General features: G+C 41.5%; 1 protein-coding gene across 1 annotated transcript in view; it reads right to left on the bottom strand.

Moving 5' to 3' along the window:
• Positions 1-73: 73 nt before the first annotated feature.
• Positions 74-19,005, bottom strand: part of bin3 (bridging integrator 3) — a 32,856-nt gene continuing 13,924 nt past the window's right edge. The window contains exons 4-9 of the mRNA XM_061037872.1: positions 16,960-17,021; positions 15,188-15,324; positions 10,963-11,003; positions 5,242-5,383; positions 4,039-4,173; positions 74-1,743 (exon numbers count right to left, since the gene is read on the bottom strand). Coding sequence (XP_060893855.1) covers positions 1,597-1,743; positions 4,039-4,173; positions 5,242-5,383; positions 10,963-11,003; positions 15,188-15,324; positions 16,960-17,021 — 664 coding nt within the window. The 3' untranslated portion in view covers positions 74-1,596. The remainder of the gene's footprint in view (positions 1,744-4,038; positions 4,174-5,241; positions 5,384-10,962; positions 11,004-15,187; positions 15,325-16,959; positions 17,022-19,005) is intronic.

Raw genomic sequence — 19,005 nt, forward strand, 5'->3', positions numbered from 1 at the left:
CAAAATATCACAACTCTTGCACTCACCCTGGAACTCATGCAGTAGACTGATAAGCAGTATATAATAATAAATCATTTCATTAAATCATTTTATTTCACTTTTGATTGCGTACTGACATGACAGTTTAACAGATTGTAATATTAATACATCCAAAACCCTAACACAAACTAAATGTAATGTTAATAAAAAATATCCACTACCTTATCTTTAAACTTCATTATTTAGAAAAACACCTTCATTTAGACAGTTAAGTTACAGAACACAAAGACCATCGCTTGAAACTTTCCTTTGATAACTTGAAATGAAAACATCAATTATGGTGTGACAAATCCAAAGAAATCCACTGACATGATCTGTGAACAATCATTATTTTAGTCCCATTGACCAGAGCATGTTCATCGTACTGAGGCTGTACCTGACTTAGCTCCAAATCAAAGGGATGGAAGGGCAGCTTGATTTGGTCCCTGGTGCAGATGTTACAAAGACGGGACTCTCTGTAGGTTTTTTTTTTTGTTTTTAAATATTACTTGCATTGCATGCACCTCTGGTTAACAGTCTGACCATATGAACAAAATATTTGCTTCTACAGTTTCCTCTGCCATTTCAACAACATGTTTCCTATTGTTTTTGTCTTATTGTTAAGTTAAGAAAAGCAGTTGTCATTTCCTTGTGTAGGCGTTGGTGCACCCTAGAAATCAATGATTTCAATTCTTGCAAACAGACAAACTGAAGCACAACAATTGCACAATTGATAGCTGGCTGAAGGAAAGAAAACAGTGTGTCATGATTGGTGTTTTCCACCAGAGGGAGCACCAGCCTTTGTTTTGGACAGTTATTCTTCAGTAAAGGGCAAGTTCTTCTCTCCGCAGCCTGAGTGATCGACCTTCAGACGCTGCTTCACCATCCCACTTAACACAAGCATGTTTTCACATTACATCCACAGTCAGGAAAATGTAGGCACAAAATGCAAGGGTGATGTTAACAACACCATCCTGTACACCCCAGTGAAAAGCCCTCACAACATGGCACAGAGCTAAATACTGAGATAACCAGCTGAGGCCAAAAAAAAAAACCAGAAAAACATTTTCTTGCTGATAACCTGCAGTACATTAAGTAACATTCAGTCTGTAGTGTTTGTAATTTCAGAGTTGGGTAATAAAAAGTGTATTTCACAGATTGTGGGTGACATAGCAGATGAGACCAATAAAAACACTTCCGAGCTCATTTCCTACTTTGGAAACAATTGTCTATAGACATCTCTGAAACCAAGAAGTGTAACCTTGTTAATTAGTTCTGACGAGAATTTGAGTCCTTACTGAAAAAAACAACAACATATTGGCTTATAATGTTGCACTTGGCTGATGGCTTAGTTAATGTGGCATTTCAGCTGCTCAGAGAGTTTTTTGTAGAGGGAATGAGACATGAGAATATAGTGCAAGAGGAATGAGGGGCGATGAGGCCATAAAGGAAACAAACTAATAATCAGGTTAAGGCTTCTGCTGTCTCTTTGAGCTGCGCGAAGGAGCCTGAAAAAAGAGTGCAATCCATTTAGAGAGGCATGAAAGGAGCCCTTCTCAGTGTTTCTGCTCGCCTCTCTCAGTCGTCAGCGACAATGGACAAAGCACGCAACTCGCTGAGCTTGGCCTCGGTCTCCCTCTCCCTCTGCTCATCAGTCAACCCTGCCTGGTCGATCTGGTCTGTGAGGTCGCTAAAGATGTTGTACATTTCAGTGAAATAGACAACCTGGGGGCAAAAAGGAAAAAGACAAAGACTTAGTTTGTGATGGTAGGAAGAAAAGTGATGATTGGACACAGTCAATCCACAGACATTTCTTCAAAGCTTCTCAGAAAAAAACCCTCCAAATTCAAACTCTGTTCCACTCGCACTGTCTAACCTTACTTTTACTTACACTATTTGGAAGCTGCTGGTCTCAAACCTCTTCAACCCTGCTAATGAGAAGTGATTCAAGAGGAGAAGAGGAAGCCCACAGATATCAAACAACTCCGACAAAGCCCCAAAAAACCCAGCACTTCAGCGGGTAGTGACCCTGCTTTTCTCTCACAATCTGAACAAGAGATAGAGAGTGTTCACTGAAAGCTTTCTTGACACTTCCCACCCCTGCTTCTTCCCCTTAGTTCATGAGTCAGGCTCCCCTGAGAGTTGCTTTGATGATTAATAGACTTTAATCACATTACAAGACTCCAGAAGAGTAGGCAGAGAATGAAAGTACTGGGAAATACAACCCCTTGAAACCCACACACACATCTCAATATTTATTCATGCAGAGATACGTACGATAAAGCATGCTCTTAAGGGGGCATTGTTGGCTTCTTTGAAATTGCATGTGTGTCCTATTGTAGGCCAAAACAGAAAGACCAACCAAGATTGCAGTAGGAGAAACGCTTACTGATTCGCTCAGGGTCGTGACAGAATAAGAGCTAGGTCAAGCTGGAAATGAACGACAAATCACGCTTCGTTACAGAAATAATGTTCGACTCACTCTGTCATGAGAAGATTTGACAATGTCAGGCAAAAAAAAAAATCTTCTAAACGACTTTGTTCAGGTCAGGCTTTTAAGTGCTCAGTCTGAAGGACCTGTGGATGTTTATACCAATATTTGCCACCTAAACCACATGAGTGGGCCATAAGTATCGGGTAACTGCTGTTTGTGGGGGTAAAGCGGATATTTTTTCCTTGAAAAGTGGCTTGTTGACAGGACCATCGGAAATGTCCATATGACCAGTGATGATAATGTACACCATATCAGTGTCTGGGTGCCCTCTGTAGGAGAAGACACTCTATTATTACAATTAGTCGAGTCACCACGAGGAGTAAACGCAGCCTTATACAACTGTGACCACCTACGATCCAGAGAGGAGCCTTTGGGTAAAGCAGAGCTTCAATTAACATGACTTCTGTCTGTACATTTCAACATACCCCAGTCCCAAGCTACTTAGTATTTATACAGAGAGATTACACTTTGACCTCTAAGCCTACAAAATAATGAATAATTTAAGTCGTGTTCTATTCAGGAAGTCTTTAAACAATGAGAGACCACTGTTTCAGGAAACAAAGAAAGGGAAAAAATGTAATCATGTGTTTTTTAGAATGAACAAATGCAACAGAGAATCAAGACAATGTCTCAATTCAGTAACATCTGTACAGGTGGACAGGTCAGGCCAAGTGTCCCACTGACAGTCGCTGGATGGGACTCATGAAGCTGAAGGCTCACAACAAAAGCAGCCTTTGTGTCTTTTCCTGCTGCCGCTGGGAGCGGAGCAGCAACAGCGGCTGTGAGAGAAGGGAGTGGAGGATAATACTGAGCACATGCAGCAGCAGCAACAAGGCTGGGGAAGAGGTCCTCTGTTCAACTGGCCACCCACGTGTGGCTGCGAGTGTGTTAACATTTGTGGATGCTCATTCATGTGTGTAAGCTACATGAATAAACATAATAGGGAAACATTAAAATTGGCTTATTTTGACTAATAAGAGCTCATGCAGCACATGAAACAAGATAAAAACATGATTTAACCTGAAAAGAAAAAAGAACGTAAACTCAGTTTGTGGTTTATAGCCGATTCTAACTTCAAAGTACTTCATAGAACTCCATCATTGTCATTAGGTCCAGGATAATCTAGTTTATCAATTAGGAGTGTGCCAGTGACAGTCCCAAAGAGGAAATGACTAGGGCAGGCAGGTGTGGGGCGGGGGAGGGGGACATGGTGGCGCTCTCTTGAGACGCCCAGCTGCTTTAAGAGAAGCTTCAGGTTGGATAATGTCTTTCTGCAGGGCTGCAGCGGAGCCAGACAGTGGAGGCCTTCCTGGACTAAACGCAGTAGTGTGGGCCGTCGCTGGGGGTTAATCACATTAGGGCTGCGTAGAGGGAGACAGACTCCCAGGATTATACACTCCCTTCCATCAGACATTTTATACGCTGTTTAACCAACAATCAGGGCGTAACAGCTCATTGAAGGGTGGGTGAGCGTGCAGGCGTGAGTGCTCCATTGTGTGTGCTTCCCCATGGGGGCGATTACTAACCTGGGCCCTGATAAGAGCCTCAAAACTGGGCTGGAAGTAGTCGATGCGACTGTGGTAGAACTTGGGCATCTCGTCCAGCAGCTGCTTGTTCTTGGCCTCAAAGTCTTCCCTGACTGGTCGCAGCTCCTCTCTGGCCTTGGGTGCAGAGGAAACAAAAGAACAGGTTACCATCGGTAACTGGCAGTTTTAAATTTACATAACATCCACTCATTTAACCTTCAAAATCATGCCATTTTTTTCCATCACATTCTTCCTCAAACACTGGTGTTGCACATAATGAGAAAAGCAAAAACCTGTTAAGAAAAACAAGTTAGTTTAAAGTATTTCAACACTGGAGCCATCTCTTGTGTGCTTTTTTCTTATTGTTCAGAGAGATATTTGCCTAATTCCAACGGAGAAGCAGTGCAAAAAAAGGCTGTAATCACGACCACAGTGAGGAGGAGTGGGTAATGTGGGCAGACTTGGCTGTGAGTGGACTCCAGCACCACTGATCTGTGTGTGAATGTATTAGTGGGTAGTCTTCTGTAGGCATGGAGTTATGGAATGCACAATGGATATGTGTGAGAGGGTGAGAATTGTTTTTATTAAGGGGAAGGGGTAGCTGCTCTATTCAAACTACATATTGTTTAGCTGCTGCATTATGGTGTAGTCATTAGTTAGTTTTTTTTTACATAAACCAGTTAAAATGGCATACAAGCTTTTTGTTAGGATCATTTCTTTAAGTGCACATGGATTCAAAGGGCAGGGATGCAGGGGCCTCTTCAAGGCTTTGTTCCCCTGACAGTGCTTTTCTCAACGTGTGTGGGTGGCTCGCCATGTGAGGATGTGTTAGAGGCAATAGCATAGGCAACACTGCAGCGCTATCTGTGAATGTGTGCGCTTCTGTAGTGGCTTCATACTGTGTATGTGTGTGTCTACAATTCTCAATTACGTGCCTGTAGATGTGCAGCAGTGCCTTTTTGAAAAGGCACTACTTGAGAGCCTGGTAGCTTGCGTGGGTGAAGGAGCGCACATGTACAGTATGCATGTGCTCAACTATTTCTGTTCATACCCAGTCAGCATTTGTGTCTTTTCCCACTTATTGTGTTCTATTCAAAATACGTGCAACATGCAAGAGAAGGTGAACTCTGCTCCTGTGCAGATAGAGGTAGCATTGGAGTGGACCAACACGTGCACTGATGCACGCTTTTCGACTCACAGTACCTGATGTAGTTTGACCATGGCGGGCCCCGTTTTTTCTTTCTCTTCATACTTTTCCACTTTAGATTGCAGTCGTTTGTAGTCCTGCAGCGCCTGTTCGCGGCGCTTCACTGCCATGTTGAGGCTGGGGAAGACGCCACCATACCTGCACGAAGCAAACAGACAATCTTAGCATTCTCTGAGATGACGAACAGGGCACTATACAAAATACACACTTCTACACACAAATACAATCATGTAATCAAAAAATATCCAGACACACACTTAAATGGGGGGAATAAAATCAAGGAATCCTTCAAGGAGAAACTAAAATCATTAAAGCAGCTGTCTTCTCTCTATGAAGTACATTCTCCATCACATGCTCGCTTAATAAAAGTCATTATGAGTTAATAAAATCCTTCTCCTCAACATATTATTATAGAGGTACTCTCAAACCCCAGAGGACAGCTCTGCATTAAGTTTCTTCTAATCTATTATCTAATTACTGTAGTTCAAAACGGCATGAAACTATTCATTCTGTGACAATTATCATATTCCAAATGAAAATATATTCTTGCAAGAGGAATCCTGGTCTTCAGCACTAAAAATAGGAAAACACTCATCTGTAACTTAGCAACAGGAGTCTGAGCTTCATCCTGGGACTTGTTGCACTGGTGCTATTGCTGTTTATAATGGGAAGCAGGAATACTATATACAAGGAATATTCAACCCAATATATAGTAAACAATTGAATGAATGAGAGATAAAAACAATTGATATGACTACAAGATTAATGCATCATTATTGTCCAGAACATTTTTAAAATGTTATAATCTTTTATTAACACAAAAGCTGTTCTAGGGACAGATGCAGCAAATTATAAACTATAAACACTATGATAGTTGCGTCGGCTGTTTTCAGGATGTCTATGTATATTGTATATGCCCCTTTCAAATAAAGTGTAATAAATTAACAAAAGGCCCACCATTATTCTTTAGAGTGTGGTAGTTATGCTCCATTTTTTTATTATTTCTTTAAAGACAAAGGACATAAGATAGCACATGAGCTATTTGACGTGTTTAGACATGTTTAGACAGGCCTATGGGTAATCAGGTCCACCCAGTGTACCTACTCATCTATGTTTTATTTTTCCTGGTTATAGCAGGATTTTATAATGTGTCATGTCCATGACGTACTAATTTTTTTCTTTTTCTTCTTTCATTGTATGTATGCTGTTGTTGTGACCTTTGTCTGCGAAACGCGCTATATAAATAAACTTTTATTATTATTATCATTTGAAACTAGGCAAACATGAAGAAATAAACTTCCGATAAGAAAGAAATTGCTTGACCTTTCTTTCATGTAAACACAGCGCAGTGACAGTGTTTTCAAGCAGGCCATAAGATTATTCACCCAGGTGTCTGCTACATGTGAGTCAGTGATAAAAACAATCAGAATGTAGAGTGAGATATAGCATTTTTGAATGACTCATTTAAAGCATTTCATCATCTGTGTAGGAGCACTACTACTACAGTTTAATGTGTGTGCCTCCTCCCATATTGTAATTGGCCACAAAATGTGTGGGCTTCAGGATTTATTTTCCTTTTAATGTCAGTCCTTGTCCTGCTTTGATCAGCAGTAACAACTGATAACCTGTGTACTGATTGTGAAATACAATAATACAGCTGCCTTTGTACCTTAGCTAAGTTCTGGGGGGTAAAAGTGATGTGAACCTAGGCTCAGTCAGACAAGCAATGATTGTTTACTACAGGAAGTTAAGCAAGGAGTGGTCTTGTAGCATTTGAGTGACATCACAGAGCCTAGCTCAGCCCAGCCCCGCGGCCCACGCTCTACCGCTATTTATAAAATACCACTTTGGCCCAGTGTATGGCAGGGGTGGATGCCGATCCTCAAGTCTACTATCTGTTCCAGTGTACACATACTTGAAGCGCCAAGGGATTATGTAACTGCCCTCTAGGCATGACTGCACTCCAACACGATCCTATTGGCTGTTGACAACGTAGCGGCAAACCAGCTTTCGGCTGATGGCATTCTCACCAGCACACTTCACCTGACAGCACGGGGAAATTTCCTTACGACACCGTGATCACTGTCAGCCACTACTATCTATGAGAACACTGAGGAAGTAAGTAAGGGCCGCTACTCTCCTGGCACTGAAAGAGGAGGAAGAAGAGCTAGACTTAAAGCCAATTGCTTGTTAACCCTTTCCTGTCTTTCTCATACTAGCTCCAGTTGTCTCACAGTTACACTTGGGTGTCTGTGTGCCAGAAGTTATGGTGACTCAGCTGTGTCAAAGGCTCCCACGCAAGACTATGCAGCAGAGTCCTGGATGAAGGTTAATATACAGACTTGGTGATGAATGTTTGTTCTAAAATTGTCCAGGCCTCGGACATTTCCCTCGATGTCCTGGCCTTGGCTGGATAACTACCGGTCAGGCAGCTACGGGTGCATTTGCTTGAATGAGGTTTAACACTGGTTGAGGACTGTGCGGGGGCCAAGGGCACACCACTGTCCATGTGACAGGTCAGGGTGTGGTGAACAGGCTGGATGGAAATAGCATCTGGAGCAATGAGTGTGTTTATGAGCAGCTGCCAATCCACAGACAGGCCAGGCCGTCCCGTCAGCCAAGCCCAAGTCTGGTCTAGACACCCTCAGTCTAGGAGGCTTGCTGTCCCTCTCAACGTCCACCATCACATAACTCACTTTTAGCAAAAACACACAGCTAACCACTAAAAATATGGCAAAGGGCATTGTTTATGTGTAAATTACAAACTGCAATGTGTCAAGTCTCAGAAAAAGACTGAAAGTGTGAGACAAGGTTGAATCATGTGGCAAGTATTCTAAAATGATGCTTACTGTGCAGGTGGAATCACTACGACCTGTTGTATAAATGGCTCAGGGCAGTGGGCCATGGGAACTTAATTGTGTGACGTACATGCCAGCAGAACCTCCTTTGTGTCAGCAGGGGAGAGTTTGATCTGCCACAACTTGTCTTGTACGTTGTTGATCAAAACTCATGACAACTCATGTAGCTGGCTTAGTTTCATGAAATACCAGATAAGATGAAAAAAAAAAAGGTAGAAAAAAATCATTGGTAAATAACAAAGCAGAACAGAGATTACAAAGACAAAATTTAGATCAAATTGATTTCCTGCCACTGAAAAAATGTGTGTCATCCCCACAACTAAGCTAAATAGCTTGGTTGTAAATGTTCTTGCTCTAGAGGCAGAGTCCTTCCGTCCTTCAGAAACAGTTGAATGTGGCTTGTCTATTCAGTGCTCAGTCCAGGGTAGAGGTCTCAAAACAGGCTTAAATTCTGTCTCATCCAAGAGAGCAACGACACAGAAAGGGCTAGGTTAGGAGGCCGAGATAACACAAATGTCTCGTGCCCACACACTCCCCCCCCCACACATAAACACAGGGCTGTCACTTAGTTACCCCGCTGAGAAGGATGAATTCAAGTCTGGGCCTGAGAGAGACACACAGACACACACAGACACACACACACACACACACACACACACACACACACACACACACACACACACACACACACACACACACACACACACACACACACACACACACACACACACACACACACACACACACACACACACACACACACACACACACACACACACACACACACACACACACACACACACACACACACACACACACACACACACACACACACACACACACACACACACACACACACACACACACACACACACACACACACACACACACACACACACACACACACACACACACACACACACACACACACACACACACACACACACACACACACACACACACACACACACACACACACACACACACACACACACACACACACACACACACACACACACACACACACACACACACACACACACACACACACACACACACACACACACACACACACACACACACACACACACACACACACACACACACACACACACACACACACACACACACGGGGAGGATGTGGGAGGATGCCTCTTTTTGTTTGTTTACTGTACATTTTACCACACCAACAATTAAGGATGGACAGCAAATTTTTTAATAGCAATTACACATGGATACAAGCTGTACCCAACACACACACAAACACACGCACACGCACACGCACACAGACACACACAGAGAGAACCCATTCAAGGTCTTCCATTAACATTAACGTTTTCCTTCTCAACTCTTCACTAATATTGTGACACAGGATCACCACAGAGTATTTGTAGACAAAGTATTCATTAGTGATGGACTAATGGAATCTTAATGGAAGCTTTAAAGTATAGTAGCTTTTGTGTCTCAGTTTTCTATAGAGGACACTTTGATACACGCATAACTAATAGCAACAGGAGAAAAAAAGTTAATGAAGAGGTCACTTAAGCTTTAAAAGTCATTTAGGAACTTCCTCTGCTTTATTTAAGAACCATGTTAATGCCTGACTTTATGGCCAAAATACAGTCAGAGTATGCAGTGTCCTGAGACAGTTCTCTTTTTCAACCAATCCACAGCTCTGGGCCCATGAAGCTGGGCCCTCTGCCATATTGTGAGCCTGCCCACACGTCCGCCTGCCGCCCACCAGGAAGAGGAAATTAGAACCATTCTATCCTGTCATTGCTCCGCCACCAGAGTACATGAGGAAGAAAGGGCTCACACACACACACACACACACACACACACACACACACACACACACACACACACACACACACACACACACACACACACACACACACACACACACACACACACACACACACACACACACACACACACACACACACACACACACACACACACACACACACACACACACACACACACACACACACACACACACACACACACACACACACACACACACACACACACACACACACACACACACACACACACACACACACACACACACACACACCATTCATGTTTTTCGGTAGGAATTTCTTCTCATTGGATATTTTCAAAAACAAGCTAACAGGCATATGGGGTTTAACATTAACATGAAATAGAAACGTGTGCACATGCTTTCTTAAAGAGCATATGTTGGATCTCCTGGGAGGAGCCAAGAGGAGGAAGCAAACCTTAACAAGCTCTCCGGAAGATGGGTGGGATTGTCCAACCACTCCCTTCAGTACCTCTGCTTTGCATGTGTGTGTGTGTGTGTGTGTACTGTGTGTGTTTGGTGAGTGTGTATTTCTGAAGACGTGAGCGTTAGGGAATGGAAAAGCACTCACTGCCTGCTCAAATGGGGGCGAGTATTAGGAATGAAAACCAAATAAACTTTCTTCCAGACACACTAACACCACAGTAGAACCACTCAATACATTTTTACAATCCATGTTACTTCACTGCAGGACTTCCTGTGGTCCAGCACCATCAGGGTGAAGAGCAGAGCGGGGTCAATAATACAAATATTATGGGACACTGCCCTGAGTGTCATATGGATTTAGCACATTAGGAACAATAAGCCACAAAAAACTGTGCTTGATTGCTTTTACAGTATTGTAGTTTTCGTTTGTCATGCAGTCAATTTATCACCCTGGGTGGAAAACTCCACCACTCTGCCAAACCAAAATAAAATCCTAAACTTATCAGAAAAACTATACGGCCTAGATTCAGTATTGATACATTTAGAGCCAACCTTTGACATAGCAGCAACAACAAACTCTAGAAGAACAACTAAAAACTCAAACTTACTTTTTCAGAGGGTCGATAACTGTCTTCTGGATCTGGTTGACCTGAAATAAAAGAAATCTTTTGTTAATATAGGCAATAAGCACCTCTATATCAGGGGATGTGAAACTACAAATTGTTATTCATTGTCAACATGAGTTACATCAAAACTAGAGACTGAACAAAATAGCTCGTACATCTCTCTCTCATTAGCTGCTAACTAATGCGGCTGAACAAACATAAGCAATTGTGTATATTTCAAACAGAGCACTCAAGAAAAATAAGGAGGGTGGGGGGGGTGCTCGCAAAGAAACTTTCGTGACGTTTTTTATTGTACACAAGCCCTGAGGAGAAAACCCTGAATATTCATTGAGCTTGCGATACAAAAGGATGAAACTGTCAGGGGACGGACATGAAAGCAAAGCCCCACTGATTTCAAATCCTGTGGAGGGTGGGCTGCCGTACAAGATGAAAGTTCTTTGCAAACAAACATTTTAACAATAACAGTTTATATTTTTCTACATTTTCCTTCTGGTTGCCAGAACCGACAGGGGAAGGAGGGAAGAGAAGGGAGGGGGGTTAAATGGAAGTAAACGAACATCCAATCTCGAGGCCTCCAGCCCCGGCACCAAGTCTCATCGACAGAAGTTGGTGCAAAATTAATAAAGTTTCCAGCATCATTTACATTGCAGATTCCAAATGACTGTTAACACCAGCTCTTCCAGTATGACAGAATGCTAAGTTAACCATGCAATCAAGTCAAGTGAGGAGTAAATGCTAAGTACGGTGAAGGAGAAATTTAAAGCAGCGAGATGTGAAGTGACAGCTGCATGAGAACAGTGAGCAGCTCCACTTATCATATGTTCACTCAGTATTGGAAGGACAGTCAATCACACAACAACAAGGAAGCAAGATCGCAGCTGTGCTTTGTAAAAATGCCCTGACCATCTCTGAGAACATACAGCAACACTCACTGCTTCACACCGGCACATTTCCAAGTACAAAATGGTTGATTGTGGTTTGAGGGAAAACAGAGAACCAATAACAAATAAGTACATGGGAATTCACATTTTCTTTGTTTTACATATTCACACCATCCCCCCTCCCCGACTCGAGCTGCGCCGCTGCTTCTAAGGTGAGAGCATGCAGCGAGGAGGGAGAACAACAGCGGCAGATTTGCTTAAGCATGCTGGTGCCCTCTACCCTCTGCCCCTTCCCACAGAAAGGGGGGGGGAGCTATTCCTTAGAGGCCCTGCAGAGCCCGAGGCCGACGCTCAAGCAGTAGTCTCCATCAGTGAGTCACGGGGCAGAGGCCATCCTGGCACACAGGCCTCCCAAAAATACACACAGATCGCAGAGGAAATCAATATCCCTCCAAACGGAGCATCCTCTACTGCGCTGCCGCCATCTACACTGGGGCTTAGCTTCGGCAGCAGTGTGCCGGCGGGGCTGTGCGCCCTGCTCAGCCCCAGAAATAAACACACAGACCTGGGCCACTGCTGCCTTCATTATCGCTGCACGTTTTATCTGCTGGCTCTCTCACTCACGGGCCCTGCGGCAGAACATCTCGTCTCAACACTGAGAGAAGAGCAAAGGGTGGATGCTTTTGTGTCTGTTTTGTTGGAGCAATAGGGTTTGCTGTTGGTGCCGTTAGAATCAACAGTCAGCTTGAAGGGAGAAGCTGGAGTAGTGTTCCAGTGAGCTGTGCTGGGTTTTAAACACCTAGCAAACCTGGGGTGATATTCCACACAGCAGACTGACCAAAAAGTGCTCACAATCACTATTCTGCCTTTAGCTCACTTTCAGCCACTCTACAAAAAGGAGCCACATAGCCCTGCCCAAGCCTGGAACTGAACATCGTGTTAGGGTGAGGATTTTTATTTAGTAAGACTGAAAGAAGTACTGAGAAAATCAGGTGTGACCTAGCTGTCAAAATCCACTCTGGATCAAAGTGTGTTAAAAAAAAAAAAATACAAACACGTCAATACAGTTGGTGACTGTTGTCCTCCTCAAGTGAAAAAGTGTTGCTGCCTAGCTGAATCACTGTCAAATACATCCTGGCTGCAGAGCCAAACTGGAAAACTACTCAGCTTGGAGCCAGAATATGGAATCACAACTATGCAGTATAAATAAATGCCACTCTTTTTGCAACTAGAGAATACTTTAAAAGGGAAAATCAAAAATTGCATTAAAACAAATGAATGAATGAGTTGATGGAGGTACTGAGGAGGGCTGTGCAAGCTCAAGCAGGGTCCGACACTGGTGAAAATGGGTCTTCAGTTCTGGATTCAAACAGTCAAAATGAAAAACAAAAACAAAATGCGATATTCTATAAATATGAGGAATGTAAGAGAAACAACATACTGAAAACAGTCAAACTGGCACAAGTGCTCTTCTAGGCACTTGACCAAGCCAAGTCCTGGATCATACACACCCCGGGTCACAAACCCACACACTCCGTCCAACCCACATTCTACTGTGTCTAGTCACTCAAAATTGCTCCAGTAAAATTTGATGAGCTGTGAGAAGCTAGTCTGAAAGACTGGTTAAAACCAAAAAGAAAAAGGAACAAAAGTCTGCTACTAAATTGTTGCCTTTAGTCAACATTAGAGTTAGGCATATTTTTCACCAAACAGAGTAGTTCTTCTTTCCTTTGCGACTTAGATCAACTTTAATCTGAGTAGAAACAAAAAAAGGGACTGATGGATTTTTTTAATGATGAGAAGACTTGAAAACATTTAATTTTAAGTTTTGGTTCCAGCATGGACGCTGTGCTGCACAAACATATTGGAGAAAAAATTGTGGTCCTGGTTTTGAAGAAATATAAATCATGTCCACTCAACCCAATACATAAAATGCAGATGGTGTGCTTTTCTTGGGATACTGAACAACAATTTTGGACTCGGAGTGGGATAAAAAAATAAAATAGACAATGCACTTTTTTACAACGGCTTTCATTTTTTCCACCTTTTTTGATCATTGTTGTCTAAAGGTTATGAAATCACTCCGGTACACAACTAAATGTGAGAAGAAAAGGGAATATTTTTATGGCAACAAATGTGAAAAGCCCAGAACACCTAACAGCAGAGCAATGAGTCAAGAAAACACAGATGGAAAAAAGTCAATCGGTATATGCCTTAGTATGATCTCCTGTGTTCTATTGTATCTTATCCTCTTTAAAAGTCTACTCTTCACAGTGAAGTGCCTTGAGGATGCACACATGCGGTGCCACTATGATTCACATTATAACTACCTTTGGCAATGATTCTAATCAAAAACCTGAAGTGCACCCAGCGAATAATCTGGAGAGTCCTGACAGCCAAAGAAGAGATGTTCACAAAGTACAGCTGTAAGAGAGCGAGCATGCTATAATGCTTAGAGTTATAGTAAAACTAAAAAGTCTGCCTATCTACGGTTTCCACTGAGGACAAAACATACAAGAGTGAAAAAGATAAAAAGAAACACACAAATATTTCAAATCAGTAACAAAAGAAGTAAGAGAAAAGTATATGAAGGAAATGATTGTCTTCATCTAGCCAAATTTACGTGTGGCTCCATAGATGGCATGTCATGTCGTCTGTGATTTCCCTTATGTTTACTTTTCTCAAGAGTTAGTACCCACAAAATGTAAAGCTGTGATGGGATTTGTTATCACTCTTCCCCATGAATGAGGAAATAACCAACTGTACCCTTTCAAGGCATTATTGGGTGGGGTGAACAGCTTAGGATGGAAAAAACACCAACATTGAACCCAAGCCAACTTTTCGTCTCAATTTATAAGACAAGCATTACAATAGACGTGTTCACTACACAAGCTGTGACCATATGAATTGCATGAATGCTGTGGTGTATTCCCTTGTTGTGAAAAGCTCTTTCCATTGTACAAGTTATTTTAGACGTCAGTGAGTCACAAATGCATCAATCTTCACAGCTGATAACAAGTAGCTGGAGCTTAAAGAGGATGATGCCACAGATGCTTTTTAAACACAGCAGAAGGAAAGACATACGGATAGTTTTTAGTCCACAGGCTGCACAATATTGACTAATATGAAAATATGCATTTTCAACAAAAACTTGTCTTCATTCCTTTTTTTTTGTATGTCTGAGGAGAGAAGTTTCCCCCGATACCAATCTTGTGGTATCAGTGCCAACGGCATGTGCCAAGAAGAGAAAGCAGAGAAAGACAGAAGAAGACGCAGATAAAACACTGAAAATCTTAAGTGCGCAAAAATGTGGGATTGAGTCTGACCTTCTCCTGGTTGAAGGCATCCATCCTTCTCATGGCTGTATCCAAGGCAGTCATGGACTCCAGGAAGGCCTGGTCCTGTTCACAAAGAGGGTTACTCAGCAGGTCTGCAGAGATCTTCACCGCTGCTTTGGACATAGCTGACAGACAAACACACACAAAGCAGAGGATGCTGTTGAAATGTAGAAAATGATGCTCAAGGAAAAGACAATAATGCAGTAGCAATCTAATTAAATTATTACAGGAGGTGCCATTTCAATTAATTCAATGCCGCTTTATTTGAATTTTTCTTTAAACCTTATGGGGATAAATAGTTAAATACAGTAAGACTGAAGGTCTTTCATCATTTTATACATTTAGGTCTTCAAAAGTAACCTTTAATAATAACTTAAGAGCAAGAGTATAGTGTGACAGTTTGCCCCCATTGTAAAAATCTGAGGGGGGGCGGGGGGGGGGATGTCAGGATGAATATTCAGTAAAGCACCAAGAATCTTAGCAATGTTTCTACACTGACAGCACCAATTACTGTTAATCTGTTCTCATGCAACTTTGTTTAGACACATAGCACATATCAGATCATGGCTTCACTGTCAAAATAAATGAGCTTCACTGAGGAGTCACTAGCTGACATTAGTGGCTGTGGTGAAAATGGGCTTCATGGAGATCTGGAACAGTGTTTTCACACTCCCTTGGGATTCTCTCAAGACCATTTTCAACCAATCAATTATGACCAAGTGACATTTCTGCATCCTTCTCCTTTTGACAAGGAACAAATTGTCTGACATGACATTGTCTGATTTCACTTGATTACAGGGTCATGAGAATCAAAGGGCGACTGAATGGTGGTGCTTTAATTATAAGCACAAGTAGTGTGCAAATAAGGGAAGCGGCGGTCCCTAATAATCTGGGGCTGAAACAGCAGGAACTATTTCTCAGTGTGAAAAGCACAATTATCCCTGCTACTTTCACTGCCTTCTGTTATGTCGTCTAATTGAAATGGTGAACCACAGTGTCCCTTGAAAGACATTTTCATCCCTCACCAGCTAATTGGCAGAGCGAGTTCAATAAAGCTCTGCGTATCAGCACCCTTGACTAGATAAATGATTGTTCATATAGAAGGCAGTGTATAAAATGCAGTGGCGACAATCAGAGTAGGTCCAGTTCTTTGTTTGGTAGCAGTTGCTGGAGACAGGACCTGTGCAACAGATGGAATCCATTAATGATAATGAGGGCCTGACAGCTATGACACTTTGATGATGCAGACATCCATATTCCAGAGCACAAAGGAGAGGAAATGAAGAAGCCTCTCACTCCTCCATCCATCCCCGCTCCTCCACCCCCACAACTGACTACTTACCACAGGCCATGTCTACCGCTGCGTCCCAGATACACATCTCCAAAACCAGCAAGTAAGCAAATAAAAAGTAGAGTAAACATGGTTTCTGTGGCCGACAATTTCATGAATAAATAAATGAGGCAGACATGGTTAACAAACGGAGCCCTAACTGAACATCCCAAAAGAGATACACTCGTAGATCCAAATCAAACACACTATGATAGCCTGGAAAAGCCTATACAAGATTAAAGGGAAGACTCAAAATTTTCATCTCAATTTCAAGTTTTCGTAGAGCTGAAACACCACCAAATAAACCAAGACGACCAAATGTCTTTTGTAGCCTTGAGAAACCTGCCAAGCAACATGTAAGTATGTTGGTGAACAAGTGGAGATCAATGGCACACCCGGCGCCAACACACAGCTTGGTGGTAGAACACACCTAAATCAGCCTCAGTACTTTTCTTCATGTCCTTGTGAAGCTTTTTTGTCTGATCCTCCAGCCTGTAAGACAAGAAAAATACTATCAGTCAGCCTCTGGTTTAGTAAAACAGTAACACTAAAAGAACAAAGGGAAATAGCAGCTGAAATGCATGTTTAACAATGGCATTCATCAGGAACAGAACAGGAAAAACAACAACAGTGACAAAAACGATAACAGGACACCATCTCTACACCTGCCTCATAAGAGATGTACATTCTATATTTCAATATCAAGTTCAGTTTCTTCCACTGTTAAATGTGTTCTGTAGAAAACATTCAAACCAAAAACATTCAAAAGGAAATTAGTATACAAAAATATGGTTCAAGAAAAAATTACACATTTCATTGATTCCACATAAAATGTTATTACAACATCCGTTAGCTACCTAATAATACAGGAAATCCTTCTTGTTACTGTCAACTACATTTGCGCTCAAAAGCATTAATGTCTTCAATCATTCCACAGCACATATTCCATTGATGGGTGTTAAAAAAGGCAATTACTAGACTATGGAGGCAGAAAACACATGCCATTCATTATATCAATTAAGGCAAATGAGGGGTTTAGAATCTCCCCTGAGACTGCTGTCATGTCACTTCTCCTGGTTTGATGAAAATAGGAACGTGATGGGGTTTCACTTCAATGTTTGCTTTAAGAGATTCATTTCACTAGGAAAACAAAAGCCATGTAAACCCATATGATTTCTGGTTGGGGCACTATGGCAAATGGTCACATGCTTTAAAACATCTGTAACACAAAAAGCATTGGAAATAAAACTGGCAGTGAGTTGCTTCATAATGCAGAAATTTGACAGCTTTGTGTATTGTGAAGCTGTTTGGGGGGGATAAAAAGGTTTCTACAGCATAACTATAGATGCAAGAACAAAACACTGATGTGACCTATTCCCTCTCAACACCTTCTTCTTCTTCTATTCAAACAAAGGACTGGAGTCAGGCTTTGAAGTAATGAGCCTTTTTAGGTCATCATTTTTTACTGTTGTTTTTCTTATTGGTCCATAGAACACACAATGTGTTAGCTGACAAATTTGCATGTGCAAGTCACAGGACAGAACCAACAGAAAAATTATCATATATAAAATATTAATAATTGTGCTACTGTAGAATTAAACCAAAGAGCATGTGTTGTATAATCTCATCAATTTTGAAGCAAAAATAACTTGGACTTAGTTTACTACAGTCGCTTTCAAACATCTATAATCAAACAGCCCTGTCATAACACATTTTGTTCACTTTGTCACAAAATAGCATGTAAGGTCCCTGGCAGCTCTTCAAATGTAGCGTACACATTCTGTAATATCAGCCGATGTCAGGCAGCATTTGTAGTATGACAGCTTAGATTTAGAATTGTGATCTGTATTGAAATTACATTTTTCAAAGATACCAAAACAATAGGTTACTAAACTCCAAGCAAGTAGGGTCTAAAGGTAACAAAAAATGTTTAATTATTTTCTGTCAAAACTTGTTTCTGCATGCTTTTGTTTGTCTTGACATTTTTGGGGATTTTGCACTCAATCGCCACAGACCAGATGGAGGTTGTTCCAAAAATGTCACTTGCAATAAATGATGTAACTTCATCCCTTATTGTTCACACCACAAGAAAAAAACATCATTCTGTCAGAACAATCTCCACAGTAACTTCTTGTATTTTCTCACCAACTAGATGTAACTGGGTCTCTTATCAGTTGTCCTCTAAATTAATGAAAATGTACTTATTCCAGATATTTACAACACAGACATTAGTAATTGCAGCATATGGTACTCACATTATAGACATCACATTAGCAATACTTCAGAGAGGATTAAGTCAGTATCTAAAAAATGTAAAATATCTCCCAGCATTTCCATGCAGCTATTATTATTATTATTATTATTATTATTATTATATAAAGTTCAGTTTTTAAATCACATGAACAATTTGTAAATTGCTTCCACAATTGTCAAAAGAAAAAAAGTCTGAAATACAAATATGCGGTCAGTTTTATCA

The sequence above is a fragment of the Labrus mixtus genome, chromosome 5 (genome assembly GCF_963584025.1).
Source record: "Labrus mixtus chromosome 5, fLabMix1.1, whole genome shotgun sequence".
NCBI lineage: Eukaryota > Metazoa > Chordata > Actinopteri > Labriformes > Labridae > Labrus > Labrus mixtus.